Source organism: Lepisosteus platostomus, chromosome 13, assembly GCF_059453375.1.
Source record: "Lepisosteus platostomus isolate fLepPlt1 chromosome 13, fLepPlt1.hap1, whole genome shotgun sequence".
NCBI lineage: Eukaryota > Metazoa > Chordata > Actinopteri > Semionotiformes > Lepisosteidae > Lepisosteus > Lepisosteus platostomus.
In genome coordinates this window covers 42,037,643-42,062,887 of record NC_142623.1, presented here as the reverse complement: position 1 = coordinate 42,062,887, position 25,245 = coordinate 42,037,643, and the positions used below count along the sequence as shown (strand labels likewise).

The 25,245-nt window shown below is 40.6% G+C and overlaps 1 protein-coding gene across 3 annotated transcripts in view; it reads left to right on the top strand.

The window, feature by feature from the left end:
• Nucleotides 1-25,245, top strand: part of htr4 (5-hydroxytryptamine receptor 4) — a 143,982-nt gene that overhangs the window by 107,577 nt on the left and 11,160 nt on the right. The window contains exon 7 of one of the 3 annotated variants that reach the window (XM_088604723.1): nucleotides 3,376-3,460. The exons of the other annotated variants lie outside the window; for them this stretch is intronic. Within the exon in view, the coding sequence (XP_088460849.1) occupies nucleotides 3,376-3,439 (64 nt within the window). The 3' untranslated portion in view covers nucleotides 3,440-3,460. The remainder of the gene's footprint in view (nucleotides 1-3,375; nucleotides 3,461-25,245) is intronic. 3 annotated transcript variants of the gene reach the window in all.

The following is a 25,245-nucleotide window of genomic DNA, read 5'->3' as shown; positions in this document are numbered from 1 at the left end:
ATTTGTGGTGTAACCACAGGGGGTTAAGAAAATGTATTTTATACTGGAAAAAAACATCATCTTTCTAACTTACCTTCATGGTAAGACATGCAACTTCCAAAACAATCACATGGGAAAAAATAATTGCATATTTCTAAACATAAAACAGACATCATTGTTCTCTCACTTTTACAATCCCTTAGCAACTACTTATCTGAACCACAAGGTATCCCAGGGCCCTTAGTCTATTAGAGATTTTAGCTATTTTAACCACTTCAGTTTAACTCACTCCAATAAAACTACTACAATTAAAAGCTTTATTTAGGATAGGTTTTCATTATACAAGTTGTTTAAGATGAAAGCCTGCGTACAGTATCTTGAGCATTAAACTGCTTGGCTGGAGGATTGGGTGGGATTGCTATGGGGCGGATTTTGCATTCCAGTGCTGTGCATGCAGCAATACTGGAAGGAGCGGAGTGCAGTTTGAGAAGAAAGCGCAGCGTGCTAGACGTGGGTACTAGTTTCAACCAACGTTTCGGCCACAAAAAGGGCCCTAGTCATGTTTCACACCTGGTCGTAACTTTCTCTAAACCAACACAGTGTTTAAATCATGGTTTTATTAAATATACAAATATTTATCATAAAAATTGTCTATAATTATATATTTCGTCAGTATGGTCGCATTCGGGATATGTACAATATAGGCTAGCCGGAGATCACACAGTCAGATTCAGAAACCCTGCAGTCCCAACGTCAAAGCGGAAATGTGTCAAGCGCAGAGTGGGCTAAAAAGAAAATATGGTTTTGGTACTTGAAATTTCTCATTAAAAACAATTTTTTTTTAAAGTGGCCTTTTTAGCATGTTGTCAATTGAACGCGTGTCGAGAGCACATTGCAGTGATATTGTGTCCAGATCACAGAGGACCTTGTGATTTACACATTCAACACTGGTCTTAATCCACCCTCCCCCTTCCTTCTGAAAACACTTTATTTCTTCTTGCAGTAATGTAAGTTGCTTCCTAAGTTGCTTCAGGGTTGTTGTATTCAGGCTTAAGCATCAGCAGCACTCTAAAGCACTTCACATGTAACTCCCTCTTTACGGGCACTATTTTTAATGCAATAGCCTCACCATTTTTTTAGTGAACAAGGGCTTAAAATTCTGTCCAGTTTCAAGTGGCTCTCTATTCTATGTCAAAGTATTTTATTTCCTGCATTCGTATTGGCCGTGGTGTGTGGGAAAGAGTGTAAAATATTTTTACTGTGTATCCTTGGGCTGATCTGGAGGCGACCCAACATGGCGGCCTCCAGGGTCAAGCACATGGTGGCAGGCTCCTCCCCCGGTCATTACTTATGGTCCAATAAATCACAAGGTATTTGCATATAGCCAATGCGGAAAGGGAGGAGTGGTTTTCAAGCCTTTAAAACACCCAGGGTAGAGGAGTTTCAGAGTAATTGTAAATATATTCACTCAGTTGGAAGAGCAGTCTGCAGGCTTCAGTTTGTAAGAGTCCCAGGCAAACAACTCTGGGATATACCCAAATAAATCATTTTCCTGACAACCACCAAAGATCCTGGGGCAAGATCCTCCTGGGTTGATCCTGGGGCAATGGAGCAATCTCACTGATTTGATTCAGGAGGAAAATGTTTGTATACTAACGGGTACTGTGAGCAATCAATATACATGATAGAACCTTCTTTTCATGTAGACCAATGACTGATAAATATTAAATTAATAAAAGTTTTGCCGTGTTAAAGAGAGGTTAATTGAGAGAAACTAAAGTATTTTACCTCGTTATAATGATGGCCACTACAATTATAGCTCTATAATCCATCCAAAGTTTCATTTACCTGACGTTTTTAAATTCTAAACTTATAATTTATTGCAAAGTTATTTTTCCAGGATAAAAAAATGCTACCCTGGTTATGGAAAAAAGAAATGAGAAAAAAACATCACATTACGAAAGCTGCAGGGCAAGCACACAGATTGGTGTTATCAAGACGACAAAAAAAAAAACATGATCAGAATTCATGTCTAATCACGTTTCACTGTGCATTTCCGCTCATCCCTATCTAAACGAATGCAAACTATTTTGTTAGGGGCAGAAAGGATGCAAAATCTCATTATTGTTTAAGGGAAAGCTTAGGCAAGCATTTTTAGGGGTTACTGTACAGCCATCAAATGTTTTGGCTTTAAATGAGCAAACAGATCACGTTGGTTGTATCAAGAAGTGTAATCTTAAGAGAATAGCCTGTTAAAACTTTTAAAATATATAAAAATATATATAAAAATAAAATTTTATATTCCTTTATCATGCAGATTTTAGCAATCTCTTGATTTTGAAAGACTCCCATTGCACTGTAGCTACTAGCTCAAAATGCGCTAAAGTGATCCGCATTTAAATAAATCATGGTAAGAGCACAGCTGAGCATGAATGCACAAATGACCATAACAAAAATTCACCTTTGCAAGTTAATTGTTTTTTTAGCTGACACCTGTTAATTGTGCTCATGGTCAGAGTGGTGCAGGGGAATTTAAACATTTAGAGTGTCTTTTGATGAGCTCTCTATTTATTTTTAATCCTTAAACTGCAGGTGCTTTATTCCATTAACCCAATAATTAGGAGAGGGGTGCCTTTTGTAGTCCTGTGATACTGTTACATTGGTAACAAGATGGTTAGCAGCGTTTGTATTTCTCGAATACAATTTGCAAGATGCACTGCAAATGAGCCTAGATGCACTATGGTTATGCAATTAGTTTTTGGCAGGCAAGAAATAGATTAAATGTGTTTGCAAGTGCTTTGATGCATTAGATGGAAAAGCATAGTTTTGCCCATTGTACCGGGTATCCACACTCCCATGAATCTCCCATGAGACTAGCTGGAGGAGCGCGAGACAGTGGCCATGTTCCCAGCATGTTGCAACGCCCAGATCCTAATCCTGCTAAAAACTGGTGGAATGTGCAGTTAAGTCCCCCACACCACAATCTCTAAAACATCCTTCAAACGATGTTAGAAGAAAGGAATGGGATTGGGTTCCAAGTATTTTAAACCAGGTGTAGAACATGTCATGTCCTGTTAACTCCGTACTTACCGCCTTCCGAGATTCAACACATTATTTGGGTCATTTGGTGGGAGTGTCTAATCGGTTGGCCAGGCATAGTAGGACAGGTCACCTTTTCATTTCACACCTTTACCGATTGCCAGAAGCTAAAAAGTGTGATGCAGCTCAGTATGCCAAGTTATTGATAATGGTTATGGGCACAGATTAACCTGCTCTTCTCTCTCTCCCTCTCTCTGTTTCCCCCGTCTCCCAACTTCTCCTTGCCTGTCCTCCTCTCCCTCTCTGTGGAATACCGCTGTCCCCTCGCTCACCTCCCCTCTCTCTTCTCTGGTCTAGCGGCTGCTCCTCTGCCTCCAAACTGCTCCTCTGGTTCTGCAACACCAGGCCAGTTCCTGTCTAGAGCTGTCTGAAGGGCATGCAAGTGAGTCTGCTTCTCTCCTCTTCCAGCCTCACCGCCTTCCATTTTCACATCTCCCATTTCAGATGCTCCGATACAACGGGCTTTGTACGCAGTTTAGTTTGTTGCTTCGTTGTGCACATGTATCACCGCCTAAGACCTACTAACCCCTAGAAAGCTCACAGTGTTTAAAAGCACCTTTTAACAGCACACAGCTGCAGAAATCGATTGTGAAGAAAAGGGTGTTTCTTAGAGTTGTCTGATCACTACAGTTTTACAGTTTAGTGTACTGCACTTTGTACTGTGATTGTATCAAGAAACTGTGGCGTCTGCTCTTACTCAAAGATCTTTGCGGTGACCAGCCCCCACAACCCTCAGGTGTCAGTGAGTTGTTGTGCAGGTCACTGTCACACTATGCTCATAAGGGGATACCCAGGCACAGAACATCACCACCTACAAGACTCCTTGAATTGTTAAACTTTGATTTGGCTCTATCAAGGCTACCTGGCCTTTGCTCTTAAGGATGCTGCCAGTTGTAATCCTCTTTTGTTATCATTCTTTGAGTGTTAGTTAGCCTTAAGTATGTGTTGTGCTCTCCAATTTCATTGCACTGGGTCAATGGAATGACATTTGATTTAGAATTGCTTGCCAGTAATGTCAGCTTCTCATTATCTTCAAGGGTATCGCTGCCTTCTGTCATTTGAAGGTTGTTATCTATTCCAAAACGGAGAACTGCCTTTGAAAACCCAAATAAGCTCAGGGTCTGGTGTCTTAAAGAAACTTCCCAGACACTAGATTTTTATCCACGGAAGTAGCACTTTTTTAGCAGCTGAAGTTACAAAACAATGCCTGTATTTTGATTTTTCAGACTGTTTTGGCAGCTTCAATGCGTGGATCTCTTCGTCTCTGTTCAGTGTTCGCTGTTGTGCAGAATACAAAAGCCCTTCATAAGCCAGTTGTGATAGCTTGTGGAGTTTGAGAACTCTACCGGCTGGGTATGGTGTCAGTTATCCGGCATGGTCAAAGTAAACAAAATTAAACTGAGCTGCAGTTTTAAAGTGTTTGAGATGCCAGGACCACTGGAAAAACTGTTGCTTTGTACTCAGTTTTGGACTTGCAAACGTTTATCTTCTGCATCGAAGGAGTTTGTCCTGAAAGAGTAATGGCAAGCTTGCAAAGGACCAACCTCTATGCACAGATAACCAGGGCCCAGTGCTGTACAGTAAGATGCCAGGTCTGCACAGCTGGGTCCCTGAGCAGTACATGGAGAGTAAGAATCGGAAGAGAGATGAGAACTCAACGGGAGGATGGGTCCTCTCTCTGCTGACAGGCATGCAGTCAGGTGGCTTTAATTAGACTCCCACGCTTTTATCATCACAGAAGGCCTAGATACAGAGGTCATGGCCTTTAGAGCATCTTGTTAAAGCTAAAACATGAGCCACATCTCCTGCAATTTGCCATCAGTTAAAACCAGTATTTAAGCTGCCATGCTCAGTGATTTTCCGTGGACTAGAACAGGCGTTTTATTTTTTTAAAGAAGGTCCAGTGCAAAACAGCAACTGCATTAATCTGTGACAGACTATCACTGTTGTGGACGTTTAACAGTGTTGCAGACCTCTGTCCTCAGCTATTTCGTTTTTTCTAAAAGGTTTGTTTGTATTGCCCAATTGACTTTTCAAATGAAATTAAATCCTCCCATGATAGGAACAGTGAATATTATTGAGAAGTAGATCACAGTTTTAATAGACTGTGTAACGAGATACAAAGAGAGAGATGGTTCAGATACTGACTGCAGCATCTGAACAGTGAAGTCATTGTATTGCATGTTAAGCTTTAGACATGAATAAACATGATTGTGGACCAGGCTTTGGAAGTTTTTACTGTTTTATCAGTTTTTTAACTAAGCATCAGAAGGGATAACATTACTAAGAAGTTTACTAAGAAGAGTTTTTGAGCAGGTGTCCAGTAGCTCCTTAACATATTCTATGGGAAGGAACAAACAAAAATAACGTCCTGTTTTCCATATTAAAGTGAATTTTTAAAGTTTTACTTTGTAAATGTTGCACAGTCATCAGTTTTTTTTAGGATGCTGTCACAGTATCCAGGAGATAAATTGTCCAGGACAGCTTGAGGGTAATCCCTCATGCACACGTTTGTTGCCAACATAAACACGCTGACGACTGACTGGAAACAGCGCAGATGTGCAACACTGTGAAACATGACATCACTGTGCAGACAGAACATTCCAGGATCACCATGGTGAACTGTCTGCAATAACGAGAACAGGGAACACACCTCTGTGTTTTAGAATGGAAGCACGCGCTAGATCTTCAGGTCTATTGTCATTCTGTGCATAAGTGCAGTGTTAGTGATGAACGTCTAATATCTTGTGCATAGATATACCTGCTTTTAAGGTAGTAGCTAAACAATATGAAAACCCTAAAAAAACAACAACAGATGACTATACATATCAGAGTATATCCCTCTAGATCCCCTCTGGTACCGAGTTTTTTTACACATTTGATAAATTCAGTAATCCTGCACTGTTTATTGTAAAACATTAATGGCATTCAAATATTTACTAGGTATTTCAGGGTAATGTTGAAATTATTGCTTTCTGTAATAACACGCGATATTCCTGTATTACGACTGAATTTATGGTATGAAATAAAAAAAAATCAGCCCTAATGCGCAGAAATACAGGATCAGAAGAACAGACTTAAGAGAATCATGAAAGAAGTTGCGTTGGCTGAGGTCTTGCAACATTCACAGCTGAAATAAAGTCCCTGGCAGGCTTTGAGAAAATACAAAAAATGTGACTGTGACTTTGATAGAATTATAGTCATAAAATACTGCACAATACATAAGGATAGCTACCATTCAGAATCTGTTGTCTTTCAAGCTAAAAATTAAATATAGTTTAATAAATATTTTTAATGTCAGCATGGAAAGGAACAGTGACCTGCTGAACCTCTCCTTAATTAGCAAATGCAGAAATAAAAATGAGTGGAGATCCAAAAGTGGATCATAAGTCCAGTCAGTTTTATTTTTGACAGAGTAGGGTGTTTGTGTGCGTCACCCTGAGAGACAATGAAAAGACGGTGCATGAAGGTCCAGACCTAGTTGGCAGGGTCATGACAATCCACCTGTGAATTTGACATGGCCTTTCTGCACAGCAGGTGAACTGACCACTGGAATAACTGATTGGCATGGGTCCACACAGCAGAGTGGAGACCAGTACACTCCTACCCATTCTTCCAGGGGCTCTGTATATTATCTGGTCTGACTTGTCATGTTAGATTGTTGGAAGAAACTAAGGCAAGTTGGAAGAGAAAAGCAGTTTAAAGACAGCAGCTGCCATGCTCCTATTGTGATCAGTCGTATTTGTTGACCTGACTTTATGCCTTTAGGTTTCTTTATTCTTTTGCATAAAAAAACATTTGCCTTTATCTCCAAACCTCCTGCTGCTTCCTTACGCTTTCATTAGCTCCTCCGTCAAAAGCAAGGTTTTTCAGAAGCTCTCTGTCACAGTGAAATACGTACCCCTTGTTCTGAAAATAAATTTTCTGTCTTTTATCCTGAAAATAAATCCTTAATGCAAGCTCAGTTTGTCACGGGCAAATTGCGATGTGAAGAAATCGATACAACATCTTGGAGATTTGACAAGCCTCTTTTTCATTCACACTTTGGTTCTGATTTTTCCTCCATCTTGGTCATGTTCATTCAATCCATGTATGGTCACGAGCCCTCTGAAGTTCCCCCCCCCCCTCAGAAGGCGTGTCCTGTGCTTACTTCCATGGGATCGCTTCAGCACAGGTGTATCACCTGTGAAAGTACAGTAGGGCCTCGACATCTGAGAATGTGACGTTTGCGGATCCACTTATTCACAATTCGGCCTGGCCAGCAGGGGCTCGGACAGGAAGAAGAGCAGAGCAGGAAGGATGTTAAGAGCAAATTTCAAGACTAGCGTCCCGAGACGAATCCAGCTGGTGAGGGAGCAGCTCCGCCCTGCCCCCTGCCCAAGCACTCCTTACCCAGCACCCGCCTCTCAGCGTGGCCTTGTTTATATCCTGCGACGATCGCTCCGGGCTGTTTACGAGCTCGCATTTCCCTACTGTGGGGCTTGCTAGTCGTGGGTCTGGGAAGGCAGGGAGAGAAAGTGCAGGCAGGCTCTGGCTGCTGAGCTGTGCCTCGAGTTGTTTATTCTAGCTCATTACTAGTATGCATGTTAGTGATTACTGTGGTTTTAATTCCTCAAAGTTATTTGAAATATCCTAAAGCGAAATGCATTAGTTCTTTATCAGTACTAATATAAAGGAGGGTTACTTGTGTCTTTGAACGATACTGTATACTGTAGTAAATTATGCAGTGGCATAGGGATGGATGAGGTTGTATGCTAGTTTGGCTACGGTTCTCTGCACCGAGCCCTTGCAAATGTCGAGACCCTACTGTATATCTAATATTGCAGGTACACCAGGAAAATGATAGGTGGAGAATGAAGAAGGGAAATAACCAGGAGGATAAATCGATCCCCAAAAGCTTAGACCCACGACATTACATCATACTTAAGAGCTCAAAACTCTAGGCCAAAGTGTAACGACTCTCCAAGAGCCTGCTTGTAAATATCACCCTGGCATTTCAATCCCTCGCTGGGGTGATCAAACTTAAAATGAGCATGAATCTGTCAACTCCAACACAATTGATGGTGGAGGTCAGTTTATAATTTGCTTAATGTCAATAAGAGTTACTGCAATTTACAATATTTCAGCTCCAGGCAGTGTCTCCCCTAAATAAATCAGGAGACAATCTGTTTTAAATGTTTATTATGGGAGCCGGCAAAAATGATTTGCTCAAATTTCTAATGCATGCGTCTCCATGTTTAAAACAAGCCGAGCAGTGTTTAAGGCTCAAGTGCTCAAGTGCTAGGCAATCCCAGATAAAACACCGATCCCACGGCCTTAGAGCACAGTAATGAACCCCAATGAAGACGTGACAATTCTTGAGGACCCGATCAAGCTACTTCATTGCATAGATTCCTGCGATGGTGGCATTTCTGCTTCTGCTTTGCCCTCCAAAAGCGTCGGCCAAGATTCCCCCTCCGGGATCCGGGACTGCGGTGGTGCAGGTGGCAGCGCCATTTTCAGAGGTATAAGCATGCTGATTGTCATAGCTCTTTGAATGGTACTGCCGCACGCACTCAGATGACGACTCCCGAACCGAGAGCACACGTCCGCGCTGGCGGACTTCACCGGCGCCCCTACCAGCCGACGCCCATCGCCGGCGCTCTCTAACCTGCCCAGCAAACCTGCGGTGTAACCGGCTGTTGCCGTTTTGAAAGCGGGATACTGACGGGAACTGGGGACGTGAACCGTGCGCCGAGGGAAGGGGGGTTGGCACGAATGATAACGCGGTTTCCTTCAACAGCCACCCATGACTGCGCTGAATCGTGTGGTTGTAAATTATTTTAGGCTGCCTTGACCTTCCAGTCTGTGGGCCACCATTCGTCAGCTGCTCAGTTCATCAATTTGTCCCCTTCTTGCGCAAAACTGACAGGGAAAATGAATGCCAACAAAGGGCCACACTGGATGAGAGGAATATAACCGATATATCGAAGGCGAGGGTGACTTTGGACAAGCTGCACTGTCTCCAGGTGGCACAAATAAAGACAGAGAGAAGGGCTGCAGTCCTACATGGGACAGAAATGGCTTCGCTTCTCATGACACTTGATTTTTTTGTTCAGCCTGTCAACAATTGTTTATAGCTGGAACTGCACTGTTCTTTACTACTGTCTGGGCTTAAAAAGGTCAACAATCCAGCTATTAACTTCAGTTGCCTTAGTATTTGTTTATTTACTACTAAGGTAAGAAGTGCACCACAAAATGATACACTGGGTTTACATTTTGTAGCTCATGCAAAGGCAAAAATGTATAGCCCACGGGTTATAAAACAGTCATCTGAAACACAGTCATTCCTAGCAGCAACACAAGCCTATCTTGAAACTTTCATACCCTTTAAAGCTCTGTTACGCCACACACTGGGCTTCTTCAGAATAAACAGTGAAATACAAACTAGAGGAAACAATAAAGCATATGGAAGTACATTTAAAACTAAGAACAGGAAGCACTTCTTCGCCCAAAGTGTTATGGGAGTGTGGAACAAGGTACCGAGCCTTGTTGTTGAAGCTGATACCCTGGCTTCAAGAAACAGTCGGATGAGATCTGTTTATTACTAATTACCAAACAGGTTGGACTGATCTAATGGACTCCTCTCACTTGTAAGTGTTCTTATGATAATAAGCAGATGCAACACTTACTTTGCAAAGATTAAAGCGCTACAACAGTTGTATTTCCTATGTTTATATAAACCTGAAAATACAGATACATCACCTCACTAGAGCCACAATGTGCACTGAAATTCATTAACCTGAGCAGCAAACACAGAGTTCCTCATTTAGGTTTTGTTTAATACCGAGTATCCCTAGTTTTAAAAAACACAAACACAATAACAAAGAAAAAGAATGAACCCCCCACACACACAAAAATCTGTTTGCTGAGGTATAGCTACAATGTGTGTCTAATAATACAATAAGAAGGCTGATAACAGGACAATATAAATGGTTTGTGATCTTTTTTTGTAATTAGAGACAATACAGACTGGTTAGACGGCTATTTAGTGGGTTTTTTCAAAGTTTCAAAGAGAGATTCTCCTGGAAATTTACCTGGTGCCAAATACGGTGCTGTTAGAAAACCTAATTTCATTCCTACCCGATGTTGCCTTGGATGGAAAAAAAAACCTGTCAGGGCCACAAGTCTCAAAACCTCTTTTCTGATGGTGATGACCTTGTGCTCAGACACGGGTTTCACTGTTTCTGTACTATCAATATGTGTCGCAGTGATCTATTTGTGCACAGTACACCCATCGAATAGATCTATAACACAGAATGACATTTTCACAGGCAGCATCCCTATTACTTGCACAGATTGACATTAGTGTCGAAAAACTCCTTTGCCAACAATGTGGCTTTTTTCCCCCTGAGTTACAGTTGAAAGATTACTTGTTTTCGCATACACCCGTCCTTGTAAATCACTGCTGTTACAAAGATGTCCACCGAGTCCATGCTGAAGAACTGTCAAGTTTTTTTCTGTGTATACACAGTCTGGCAATCTTGGGTCCTTTAAACATGCTTTGTGTCATTATTGTCAAACACGATTATCAGTCACAATGACATTTTTGCATTTTACATTAACAAATGCAATTTTTTAAATATACTGTTCTGTTGAGTGAAGATTTTAAAGTGCACAGCGTTAGAACACCCATTGCATTTCAGGTTTCATAGGCTCAAGGTTAGTTTAATGGATTATTCTGCTATACAATGAGTTTGTCTAGTATTGCTAAAATTTACACAATGTAATCAGGGCTGCATAATTTCTGTTTAAACAGCACAGTTTTTATTGTGTTTTAATAAAGTATTTATGAGATAAGTACAGTCTGTTTACTCACACTTTAAATCACATCTGTAATGTCTTTTCTTCTCACCTTCACTGCTTGCGATTAGAGTATATTGGATTGTCTAACTCTTAACCTAATGTTTCTCCTCCAGGAGAGATCAGCAATCCCTCCTGCTGATGAAGATCTAGTAGTAAAAATGTACTCTTCATAAAATATTCTAGAAACCTGAACAGTCTGTTCTGGTTTAAATTAAAGCAAAAGGAATTAAGCAACTCTAAAAGAGCAGCAGCGTATTTTGCCTGTGTCAATTACTGTTCAGTAGTTTTAAACCTATGCATTGTGGACAAATTGAGAGACAGATTGCACCAGATGCATTTGCTTTCAGGCATCACATCAGTGTGCAGTTTCCTTGGTAAAATATCACAATAACAAAGCCTGGAACACTAGCTGTGTTGAGCCTACACAAAATCCATCGTAATCCAAATCCCACTTGTCATCAGCCATGAGCCACCCGAGTTCAGAAAGAAGCTCCTCTGTTCCTCAGCTCTGCTCCACTCTGCTCAAAGCAGGGCTCATCTGTCAGAGCTCCTGAACTTCAAACTGGCTTTGAAGCATCGATCCCATAGAATGGAAAGAGGTTTGATTGACAGACGGGATAAATGCATCCACTTCCTTCTAATTTGACCACCCTGAAGGACAGACAAACACAGCTTTGGCACAATCTGAATTGGGCTGCATTTGATAAACCTGTTGGATCCATGGCTGTATAATAGCCATGGAAGAAGTAGCAGATTCTAACATTTTTTTGCTGTAAAATTTGTAACATTTCTGTAGTTAATCATGAATGCATGTTTCTCAATTCTTGTGGATTTGGGGATGTGCGTATTATTTTGTCTACGTACTTGCAAAAACAGAAAGATACCTTTGTCTTCAAACAGTGTTTCAATTTTTTTTTATTTCAGCTTTATTCATCCAGACAATAGTGGATATAGTTCAGATTATTTTACTTAATTAAGCTATTCTTTTTTTCTGGACAAAGGCTTTTTGAATTTCTTTTCAGTAATTTTCTTTAAAGAGAGTAAACACAGATGGAAATTTCTTCCTGTTGTATGTCATCTTCTCAGCCTTGCGGAGAAAAAAATCTAAGTAGCAGAGGTGCTTTGAATTTTGGGATATATTTACATTTTACATTTATTTTAATTTGATTCATTTCCATCCATAGCAACTTCCAATCACATCCAGTTACGCTGCAAAGGGTAGATATACTGTAACAGTAGCATTCATATTAATTAAAGCTATTTAACAGGAGAGCTAATTAAGATTAATATTCATTAGCTCTCAGTGTTTCACAGTGCTAGACAAAGAGCCTAAAGAGCCTTCTTTTTGTTCTAAGCATCTGTCTCTCTCTCTCTCAATAAGTATTAACATTCAGAACAAGAATTGTGCACACAAATATATAGCCCCACACACCAGCTTCAGGAATTTACAAAGCAATGCAAAACATCTATGAAAAATTGCTGGACATAGCCAGGTTGAGATACAGTTTAGCACTGTATGCAGAGTGTGCTTGTGTGTGGCTCTGCGTGTACTGTGCTCTGGCACTTTTAATTGACAGGGGGGGATATTTGCGTCACCCTGGCTTCTGCAATCGCCTAAGGCCTGGATTCGAGCCAAGGGTGTCTGCCTGGACCGGTTGGACTTCATTAGCCATTTTGGACAAAGCAGTCCCCTCCTGCCTCTAGGCTCCCTGGTTGTCTCGCGCTAAAGGTCACAGCTAGGAAAGATGAAGCCCGTCTATATTGCTGATGAGCCCGGGTTCCAATTGGGGTTGCTAAAAACCACATATTTAAGTCTCTGCGCATTAATTTAGCAGGTAAGCAAAGCTCTTACGTTTACTCCAGTCTTGGCAGGACTCTGCTCTGATAATAAGCAGGCTTATAAAAATATATTAGAGCCTTTTCCTTTTAGTATTGGTGTTCAGGAAAGCAGCCTTTGATCAACTGGTAGCACAACAGCCTGCCTAAGAGAAGCACTGTCTGGTTAACAAGCATGATGAGAATTTCTTTTCCCTTGGTGTTATTACAGAATCCATCTAAAGTAATGTTTTGTCATTTCCATTAGTATTTTAAGATGTTATCCAAATACACGTCTGTACTTAATACAAGAGCAGCAGATACAGTGGAATGATTTCTGTCTCTGAACCCATAATAATCAGGCATTAAGGAAGGTGATTGGTGGCTTTGAGGAAGGCAATCCGTCCTGATTTGTGAAACTGTGCAACGCACTCCCACTTCACAGCATGTGTCTGGAGTCGTTTTAAAAGCTTTTTGCTCTGGGGAAAACAGGTGCACCAAGCTTTGTGTATATAACTGTGGAAGAGCAAAGCTGAAGGTCAACAATATAGAGGGATATACAGGAAATTGGAAAAGAAATTCATTGTTTTTAGATGAATAATTTGGAAAATCTTGTGGATTATACATGGAGTCAGCCGACATGACACTGATTTGGAGGGGATATAACATCTTGCTGTCCTGTAAACTTCAGTCCTGTGTCTAAAGCCCAGCCTAACTGTACTCTGTTGCTCTTACTTTGAAATTCGGCAGGATAATGTAACATGTGTCAGTTTAGTACTGTGTTAATAACCGATATGTTACTTTTCTGTGAGGGAGTATACAGTAGATAAGGCACAGATGCCCCATTCATTACAAGGCCTCATGGCTATATTTAAATTAATTCCTAAAAATTGCACTACAAAGTATGATATTTTGAGGTGTCAACAAAGGTTCTGAAAACAAGAAAGAGCCTAATTCGTGGTTAGTTTTTCCCTGCTACAGGGTGACCTTAATGACCTTCTAGCAGACTGAAATCACTCCCAGAGTTCCAGTGATGCAGAGTATTGTGTATATCCAGGTCTAAAGGCTCGCGTTCCAACTGATGCCTTCCCTTTCCACCTCGTTGGAGTCTTAATTGTCTGGCTGATCCTGCCTGAGTGCTCAGTGATCGTAGCTTCTTATTGGCAGATCAATCCGGCAATTCCATTTCTCAAGGCCGGTGGTAAAACATGTCAGGAGACTCTTCTCTGGCTCTCATTCCGACTCACTTGACTGGGTTGCATCCGTTTCTACTCACACGGCTGACAAGACTTGATTTAACTCTGCTACTGTAATGTTTAGTTATTCCCGATTGTAGGGCCGCTTCTGTTCCTTGGGCCTTATAGCCTCTAAATGAGTCAGTTATCACACAACGTTTAATACCCATGGTCTAAAGATCCAGCAGCGTCTTCTGTGCCTGGGCACAAAAAACATCAGGCTAACCTACAGTATGTGGATGTGTTAGTGTGTGTTCTATTTTGTGCTTGGTGTATTGTTAGAATTGCATTACAGCAGGTGTCCGTCTGCATAATTTATAACGGCAAAATCTCGAGTTGAAGTCAAGCCTATACCTGGGGTTCTGCCACCACACTAACAGACACTTCATCCAGTTGCTACTGTGCCGACCTTTCAATGGGGACTGCAAGTAAAAACCCAAATGTAATAATCATAGTGCTATTCTTAGAAAAATACAACCCATTACTCCTGCAGGATACCTGGGTGCTCCAGCTTTTCGGTCCTGCTGTTTTGTTCAGAAATAATAATTTGTCATTTTCATGGCTTAGCTCCTAGTGCAGAGAATCTGCAGATGAGTTCCACAGACAGCATGCTATTGTCTCTTGCAGGTTCTTTGTAATTAAACAGATTTACTGTTTTTACTTCAGGCATTTAATCTTTCAGACATTTTCTTTACTTATTCTGCATATATACATATACATTATTAATAAAATAGCTTAACATGCCTCTGTGACTTCACTTGTTTTGCCAGTTTATCTAAATCATATTTTCACCCCCAGATTACTTAAATTTCATTTCTTGCCGAATGTCTTAAAGTGTAGGGATTAGACGCATCATGTGAAGCACACTTTATGATTAAGCTGTACACATTTTTAGCCTAAAAAATCCAAAACATGCAGCCTTTCATAGTCGTATCTTGAGACTCCTGCTGTTTTGCTATATTTCTGTGACAAATTGCAAAATCTTCAGTTAAGATACTTCTTTTGCAATGAGACAGGTCTGTGAATGCTGTCTGAGTAACCCCATTTGTCTGATAACAATTCCGGATACACAGGCTGTAGATATTAAATTCAGCTTTCTCATTTAAAAGGGTTAATTGTATTTCCGGGTATGAGCGATGAACTATCAAAACAGTTGCCTTGTAAAAGAAATTGATTGTAGATAGAAATTGCAAAGCAGCTAACCCAAGTTCAGATGTATTTTTGAAAGCAATGTTACACTGTGGAGTGTGAATTAAGTTCAGTTGCACATTTTCACCTTGCATATCCAAGCATACAGGCTTATACATCTCTTTTATGACAGGATGAGAAGTAATACAATCCTTTTCTTGAAACAACAATAATAAAGTACTGTAAATATAATATATAAGAATTTGGTATTATATAAGAATTCAAAATATGATATTCACAGCTTGTTCACATCTCTCAGCCCACCAAGGATATTGCTCTCAGTAATGTTATAAGAAGAGGTCTTCTTCAGAGCAACATCATGGAAATAAAACAGGAGGTGGACTTTAAATATCTCCTTAAGCTTTGCATTGTTGGCACAAAATATGAAACTACAGCATTTCCTTCAGAACGTGATCTTGTTATTTCTTGTTGTGTTATGTAGGCTTTGGCTCTTATCAGCCTAATTATGGACATGATAGAAAAGGAGCCTTAATTACATGCCAAATAAAGGATAATGCAGAGCATCTATAATTAGAGGTTGATGGAACAGGCACATTTTCATCAGACAAATCTTTAATACTTTTACTAGTTTTTAGACCTATTCATGCGTTACAGATATCTGACCTACTGTGGGACGAAGTTTTTCATGCTTTTTCTTTCATTCCATTTGTTTGCATTTGAATGTGCTTTGATTTGAAAGCAATCAGTGATTCATTTAATTTCTCATAAGTGAGGTGGGCAGTTTCAATAAAACGCAATAAGACCCCCCCCCCCCTTAATTCATCCGTTTCATATCAACATAAAGTTAACAAAAGAGAGGAGGCTCTTGTCCCATCTGGTCCCTTTGGTAGGTGGACATTCCTTTCATGTCATTCAGCTCTGCCAGTGCTGCAGTGTTTCTGGAACGGAACGACTGCATGTGCTATCGTTCCTGTTCCTGATCAGGACAACACAATGACAACTAAGCCATCTGGCAGAATAAGAATGTCATGGGATAATGCCCTTATACAGTAGGTGCTCTGGATTCAGTCCAGACAAGAGAAATTACGTGCATTCCTTGGCTTAAGGGAAAGTCCTACACTGACAGGCTGAAGAAACTGAACCTTTTTAGTCTTGACCAGAGAAAACTGCAAAGGACCCCGATACAAATTTGCAAAATCCAACAAAGGCACCAATACAGGCAACCCAGAAGAATTGTTCAGAATCATCAGTGAAGCACAAACCAGAAGACACTTATGGACACTACATGGAAGTGCGTTTAACACCGAGAACAGGACGCTCTTTTTCAGACAGAGGGTTGTGGGAGTCTGGAACAAACTACCTGGTCATGTTGTAGAAGCCAATACCCTGGCTTCAATAATGAAATGACTGGATGAGATCCTCTGATCAATTAGCTGTTAAGTAGATAGATAGATACTTTATTGGTCCCGTGAGGGAAATTGCAGAAATGGTCTAGATAAATAGAATGGCTTCCTTTCGTTTGCAACTGTTCTTATGTGTGTTTTTACTTGGCATTGCGACTAAGACAAGTTGATGGCTGTCTCAAGAGATATTTCAAAATTAAAAAGATCGACCAACCAGTTGAGGCAAAGCCTGGTCTCTTGAGCCAAAAAAAAAAAGATCTTTCCTTTACACGTCCCAATGCCAAAAATGCTACTCCCAAAAAATGTTAGCTTTTCTAATTTAATTGACCTCTGAGCCTTCATCCTAAAAAGCACGGCTTCCTAAATCTTAACGCAGTGATTTAAATTTGCAAAGCTAGCTCCCTTGCACGTTTCAGATTTCTCGGTTTCAGCTACAGTAGTTTGTGATCTCTTGTGCAAAGTGCAATACTTTAAAAAAATGGAGCACAGAGTTATCTGAGAGTAAGATGGACATGTTTCATGACAGTCAGTCCTAACTGTCAATACAGATGACTTATCAGGAGCGGCACTCTCGCACTTGTGAAGTTAAGGATTTCTGTTCTGGGAAAAGGGTAAGTGTTGTGAACGAGGACAGAGTGGGACGGGATCGGCAACACTAACACCCTGCTCAGAAGCCTGTCTTCCACTCCATGCGCACACTGCGAGAGGATCATTTTGTTGGTGGTCAGTATGACATTTGATATGGCAGTAAAACAAAACTGTTACAGCTGGACTGCCTCTTCTCTTAAGAGTCAGAGGGACAGCAGATGGCAAAACGATGGTGAGTCAAACAATGAAACATGGTCTAGCCCCAGACTGGCTTTGGTTAAATATTAATACCACATACTGTATGCTGTTTTTAATACTTTAACAATCTGGATGACTCATTTGGTGTGTGCACAGTTTGTCTCCAGCCCTGATAAACCGCCATTTCTCAGACGCAGGCTCCCGGCCCTGAGCTGCTCAATAGCTCTGTTATGCTAAATCAGCCCTGCTGCAGAAGTGAATCAAAACATCGCATAGTACAATTCACAAGGAATCACACCACTTCACCAGCAAATGTTAGGACAGAGGAAACAGAAAAAGACACTGGAGGGATTTATTTTTTCAGATTTGTGAACACGCCGTATAAAAAACAAAATGTTGCATTGCACATTCAGGGGACCCCATGTTGGCCTCGGGGCCCTAGGCAGACACCCAGTCCCCCTAAACCAGGGGCTGGTGTCTTTAAACACCAAACCGAGCGCCATTCTTCCAGGAGACACCTATGCGCTGTGTGTCGGTGATGCGCCGGAGCCCTTTATTCAACAGATTTGTGCACCACTTTTCCTCACAGAGGTCAATATGCCCACAGGTTTTATAAAGTCGAGGAGGAACAGACCGAAACCCACTCATCTGAATTGAAAGGCGATGAAACCGAAGGCGCCCCGAGTCAGTAGAAAGTTATGTTGCCGTAACAAGGGGAACTGCAACGCTACTTTTTTACATTTCGGCTTTGGAAAGAATAGGCATTGATGATTTCATTTCAGACCGCAGTGAAAGTACAATGTACAGGGTAATGTGTCAACCCCCTCATTGACATCACAAAACAGACGAAATTTCCAAGTATGCGCAGCGCCATATTCCCGTCATAGTCTGCGATCTGCAAGCAGACTTCCGGTGACTTGAATCTTGTGAATACATCTCTTTTAATCCCATATAAATATTGATTTTAGTTGTAAAACCATATTTGATGCGCATCTTAACTTTCATATGATTATGATAAAAGGGACGACTTAAATCGTGAGGATCATCAAGCACTGATATAACCCTCTCACTGCATTCTCTTTTCATCGTTTGCTTTCTATGGGCAAAAACAGAAGAAATGGCACCTGATTTGACCACAAGATTTGGTTCAATATGTGAAATGAAAATATATTTCATATTATCAACTGTCCAGCTTCATAATCATGTGAACTCCTAAACAGAGAAAATGTCAGTAAACAACATGCCCTATGCCAAATTAATGATATTTGAAAAAAATATGTTACAATAAAGCATACGCTTTAGGCCGACCGAATTTTGCCACTGTATTCATTTATATCTAATGTAACGAAACCGACAAATGCAAGGCAACGTGTTTTTTAGATACATTAACTAGACTGCCGTTGTGAATGAGCGCAACCGCATTGAATTCAATGTGTCGACTTTGAGACGGTTGTGCAGACGAATACCACTTGTTAACTCTGCATGCAGATCCCGTTGAAACATTTCCGCGGTGCAATGGCTGTTGCTGTACTTATTCACTCGTACATGGCAGTATATTATTCGTTACGGAGACTAGTGACCAGAAAGGGCCGGTTCTATGTAGCAATTCTCGCGAACTCTCGCCCGTGGGACCACACTGCACTTTCCCAAAGTGCACGATATTTTTTGCTTGATTCGGAATTTGTAACGTTTTTCAATACCGCCATTTAATTTGTTTTGTTACTGAGATTTAATAACTTGTCAGAGAAATTGGAACTGTAGTTCCCCTTTAAGTTATAAGTCTAGCGGGACTGCATTACTTACAGCAGTTAACACTGAAGGTGACATTTTATTCTTCACCACGTTTTGAACAGCAGAGGCTTGATTCATGTTCTATTATACACCTATCACATCTGCTTTCATTCATCAGGGGTTTTATACATATGCATTGTTTTGCTCCAGAGCCATTTTCTGAATGTCACTGTAAAACGTTTAACCCTGTAGAACTAGCATGAATCACCTTGCACCAGAAAAACGGAAGACGATTATACCGAAAACAAATTGTGAAAACTGAGCTGGAGTTAGTCTGATATTTGACAAAGCAGTGCAAATTTGATACCAGGGTATAAAGGGCTTTGAATGTCATCCTGATGTTGTCATTGTTTTGCGCCATTACTCTTTCATCCTTTAAAATAAGCCTAAAATTGAGCGTGATATCATTAACTGGGATTTTATTATTATTTTTATCATTATTATGCTAATCCTTTGCAGCTGTGTAGCAAGTGGCTCTTTTTTTCTCTAGCACACAATGCCCTCTTTAGCCAAGCATTAAAACTGCAAGTTCTTTAAAGTGTTATGAGAGGTTCATCTTGCTCTAAAGCTTAATTTACACAATGCAGAAGGTGTTTTGTTACAGCAATACTCACCCCTTATCCCAGAGAGCCATAACACTACAGGCAGCCTGAACTAACCATAAACTAACACCATTGAAGTTACTGACTTCATTTAGTTAGCAGGACCTCCTGTAGAATGAAGACCAGGAGACCTATTAGCCTTGCAATTCAGCGGTATTAATTGTGCATGTTCTGAAATAGGATCTGTTAAGGGAAGGGCCGTCTCCTTTCGATGTTGTGGATGCTCTGAAATTGCTGTAATAGACCAGTGTCCATCTAATCTGCAAGGTGTATCTTAAGCTGTTGAATATAACCGTCGAACATTTTTTCATGCACTGGTGAAAGGGCACATTCTGCAAATGTGATTGATAGATCCGACAATCTCTCTCTGGCGCTAGAGTGCATTAGAACAACTAGAAAGACACATCTCCCGTCTGATTTAACTGGACAATATGCTGCAAGGACATGGCATTTTCAAGGTAACGGAAGAGCATGGAAAACACATCAACAAATACTGTAAGCTCATTATAAAAACATCCATACTGAGAGTGCAAATGGCAGGTGGCCCAAAACAACTTTAATTAAAATCAAAGTCGACTTAAAATCAACATGGATTTTAACGAACTGATGATTTGTGCACTTTGAAAATAATAAACATTAAAAAGCAGTAAGCATAGCAGTAGGTATGTTCGAATAATTTAATGTCTGCTAAGTACAGTATGTACATATAAAAAGGTTGCCTTGCCATTTGGTCTCTAATGGATATTAGTTTATTTACAATTTTCTTTCCAAGCTTTAATAAATCTTTGGTTTATCAGGGCTTCACCCAACATTACTCTCTTCCTCCTTCATTAATCTTTTTCACCATTAAAAAAATGTTCGCCTTCTGTAGAGCAACGCATGTGAGAAGTGCAGATTTCCATTTATTTATTCTTCTGATCCAGAAGTAAAACCTTTCCTCCTCCCGAGAGTCCATCTGCAAGAACAGTTCTCTCTTCTTTTTTGGGGGGGTTTCAAATAATGGGACATTCTTTTCATCAAAGCACTTATTAGGGTGTAAGATTAATAAATAAGGATTCATCTGAAATGTGTCCTTCAAGAAGGGAATTAATCATAATATTGGCATGTGGAAACTAGTTTCCTGAATGGGTGCTTTTTCTTTTTGAAAAAAAAAAATACCCTCTTAACATCAAAGAGATTTATACCTCCTCTGGAGTAAGATGGGACAGTAAAGTATTGACTCTTTAGCCTGACAATGAGTGTCGTCAAGTGTACTAACAAATTGATTCCTGAACATTGAGTGAGCAAAAGAGCTAAAGAGCAGGAGTAGTGAATAGCTGTTGACAATAGGAATGTGGACGTGACAGATCTAAGGCAAGACAGAGACACAGAAAGGATCTCGAAAGAAAGGCACGGGAAAATTACTGTGACTTTCTCCTACGGCTCCGTTTAAATTGTTTGCTCCCAGTTGGCTTGATTACCAATGTGGGGTATTTTATTTCCTGTTAAAATTAAGGGCAACGATTGTCTGGCAATGCTGTGTGTTTTAATGTTGTCACTGTTCTGCTGGTTGTGTTCTATTGGGTATGTGAAGACACACCAGACTTTTGTCTCTACGATGATACCATTTGGTGAAAAATAGAATCTGGCTTCTGGTGAAAAATGATGTCTTGCTTCTTGATAATTTTCTAAATCCTGTCTAAAGAAGGAAAGCATAAGAGACCCTCTACGCCTCTTTTAGCTGCATGGGTTTTGATTAAAAATCGAATTAGTCTGTGAAAATTGAAAATTGATGATATACAGTGAATACAGTATTCAAGTTTTTATTAAACACTGCACAAGTGCAGGTTACAGATTCAAAGCAGGTAATTTCTAGTGATTGTTGATGATGAGTATTGCCGATTAATTGGTGATTGTTCTAAGGTGGTTGAATGTGAAACCACCTTAGAACAATCACAAAAGCCCAAACTGCACATGGATAATTCATGGAATTTCAGGTTTAAATTGATTCTAATTCCTCAAAAATAGAATTGAGTTTGAATTCTAAAACGCTAAAGAACAATTGCTTCTCTGCAGTATAGCTGTGTCCAGATTACTACTTAGTATTCTTAAATTGTTTTCTGTTCAGTGGTATCACTGCACATGGAGAGGAAGTGGGCAGTTGCACTTAATGAGCTGTGACACGTGCTCTGGCAGTGATTGTTGTGGATACACTTGAGCTATTCTTACACAAGAGCAGAGAAAAGGGTCAGCTGTGATTGAACTGCCAGAGCAGTCTTATCTCTGGCAAACAGAGAGAAGAAAGACAGGGCAAAATAATTGGGCTTAATATCACAGCTTCAAGTTTAATTTCCTTTTTTGTAGCAATCATCTCAGCTTTCTTTTTAATTACCTCTGATATCCTTATCACTCAAAGTTGCTTTAATACTAAGATCTTTTGTATTAATGATATCACATAATAATATCATAATATCAACAGATAGTTTAAATCTATTTAATAAAAATTAGGTAAATGAGCACTTGTCTCTTATTATATGTATATATGCCATCACAACATTATTGATCATTTTTATATTGAATTACAAGGGCATTATTCATATTATCTGTGAAATAATGATATATTTGGGAAATGTACAGAAAGGGTTTGCAAAAGGTATATTGTGGAGAATTCATATGTGATTTCTAAAAAATGAACAGTATCCTTTATAAAGTGATAGGAAGTTGCACTGTTTGTTAAAGGACAGATTTTCTGCAGGTCACTGATGTTTGTTTTCACAGAGTATTGTCATTTTTAGTGACTTGCTTGCAAATAGGGTATTCAAAGCAACAACATGGGAATTGCACATAAAGTATTCATGCTTTCAGTCGTCATCACTGTTTTGACAGCGAATGAGTTCCGAGTGCAGATTAGAGACATGTTGCAGTTTGTAAAGTGCAGCAACACATTCCTTATGCCTTTCTGAAGTATGTAGTGTTCCCTGCTAAGCCGACGATGGTGACGATGATCAGGATGACTGAACGAGCTTGACTGGAGTGGATAACAGCGGAATTTTCATTTTCGACCTTTTTACAATAGCAATAGCAACATCCGAAACAAGATAGCTTTCGGAGAAGAGAGCAGTTTGAGCTGGCTCTCCAGCTTCACTCAATGGATGGGCTCCAATGTCCTTCGGGCTCAGACTGGCGTGCCATGCAGTCGGTGAGTCCCACGCGGGCTGCTCTGGACGCCTGAGCGGCTGTGGGATCCGAGGGGCTCTGTTCAGTCAGTTTGGCGGCGTCTGCTGATGTTGCGTCGGGCCAGGCTGGAGCACAACCAGCTCCCTGCCTTCCTGTGTGTTACAGATGGCTGGGCTTGACGCACTTACCGGCAGTCGAGTCGCAAGCTTGAAAAGAATGATTGGGGTTTAATGAACTCGAGATGAAGCGAGTGGGCAGCCGAGCTTCCCAGCCAAGCGGAAGCGAAAACAAACACTCTGGTCTCTTACTGCTTCCAGCTCTGCTGGCTGGATCCATGCTCCCACCCTCAGTGCTGCCACCTACGGGTCAGGGGGCAGCATTTCATTCTGGGGCTCAGCCACACTCGCCGATAATGATCCTTCCTTTCGGCTGAAGGATGAGCCAGGAATAGCAATAATAAGGCTCAAAAGGAGAGTCCGTGGCGTCACAGATACTTCTAAAAGATTTTGATGAATGATTTTACCTGGATGAAACGTCTTGTGATCTACATAGCCCAGGGCTGTGTGGCTCTGTTCTTTTCCTTTAAGGACGCGTTGGTGGGCTTAAAAGGTCAGCTGAGACTTACCAGGTCAGTTTCCACGGCATACTTTGCAGTCTTGGATGAACAGGAAAGGCAACAAAAAAACAAAAATATACAGACACTGAATGAAATGAAGTGGCACAGCAGGAACAGGAGTTTCCTTCAGTTCAACATAATACCCGTACACAAACAATGTGCTATATGTGCATGGATCTCGGTTCTAGAAAACTGGTTCCTGACTGTGCAATATTAGTGTTGTTACAGAATAATATACAGTACTTGACCAACATGGAATATGACACTGGAACTGCAAGTGAGTTTCTAGATTGATCTCGTATGTGTGTAGACAGTAAGACTCATGTGCTTACTGAACAAAGTGTCTGAAGTGTTTGTAAACAGGCATCCAGGCAAGCCAGCAAGCACTTCTGCTGTCAGTGGCTTACAAGCGTGAGACACACAAAAGCAGAGATATGTCATATTTGGGGTTAAAATATCAACAATGTGGCAACAATTTGGAGTTCTGCTACATTAAAAACCCGAAACACGTTTCCCTTTTCACTCCAACGTCAGAGGCCCTTTTTTAAGGTAAATCTTAGGCCCAATTTCCCGACAGGAATTATCTTTGGTTTGCTTGTTTATGTAAACAGCATTTAATGGTTTTAGAGCAGAGCTGGCACTCAGGGCTCCTGCCCCGGTCACTGAAAATAACACTGAATGGAAGCACAATGTTCTGCTTCAATTGATGTCATTGGGATGTGAAAGGAGGTTCCTGAGCATGGGACAACTGCTGCATTTTAAAAGTGCACTTAAGGCTGTGGGAAATGCATATATACAAATGCAAATATTCATATTCTCGGGGTGAAAAGCTTTTCTCATTTTGGCTTCCAACAAAGCGCACACCCTCTCACTTTGCCTGCGACTTAATTGCAGTTGCATGTCATTATTATTTTTTTAAGAATGGCAACCAGGTCATGGCTCAAATCAGTATTGAGCCCAGCCTTACACAAAATCAATCTACCAATCTATTTTGTGCAGCAGAGATGTGTGTGTGGATGTTACCGGATGTTGCTGGTGTATCTTTTCTTTGGACATTTTTTACTGTATGTAAAACAACTCAACTTGCATAACAACACAATCTGCTTGAGGTTTTCCAAGTGTTTTCCAAGTGTCTTTCCCTTGTACAAATAGTACTAATAGTAGAATGGAAAGGAGGGAGAAAAGCAATGTAATTCTTATTATTTGTTTTCCACATGCTTATGCTATGGACATTTACAGTACGTACAATGAAACTAACAAGCGTAGCGGAGCTAGTTTGGAGACGGTGACGTCATCGCCCTCCCTGTGCGTAGCAGGGACCTCAGCCACCTGGGCTGGGGGAGGTCTCCTTTAGCTCACTTGGCTGGTTCCCTGTGGCGTTATGCCGTTATGCTTCAATTGAAGCTGTTCTGAACTCTAGCCAGCAATAAATTACCTGGATGCAGAGAAAAGTTTCTGCCACCTTTCTGTATTGTAATTTGACCCTTCTTTGACCCCTGACATTTCAGATGGACATAAAAAGGCAATATGATATAACAACTGCCTCAATCATACCTGAGCGGTCTTGTCAGGGAGTTTGATCAATCAGAGACTTTTCTCAAGCCTAAAACTCCATTTAATTGCCAGCAAAATCAACCACTCTGGACTGCTCCCATTGCAGAGATCACCATTACCTTGCTTCACTAGGAGAACAAAGGTGACTAGACTAGGAATGCGATACAATTGTGAACAAGTATGATCTCACTTTGCAACCCAGGTTGATCAACAAT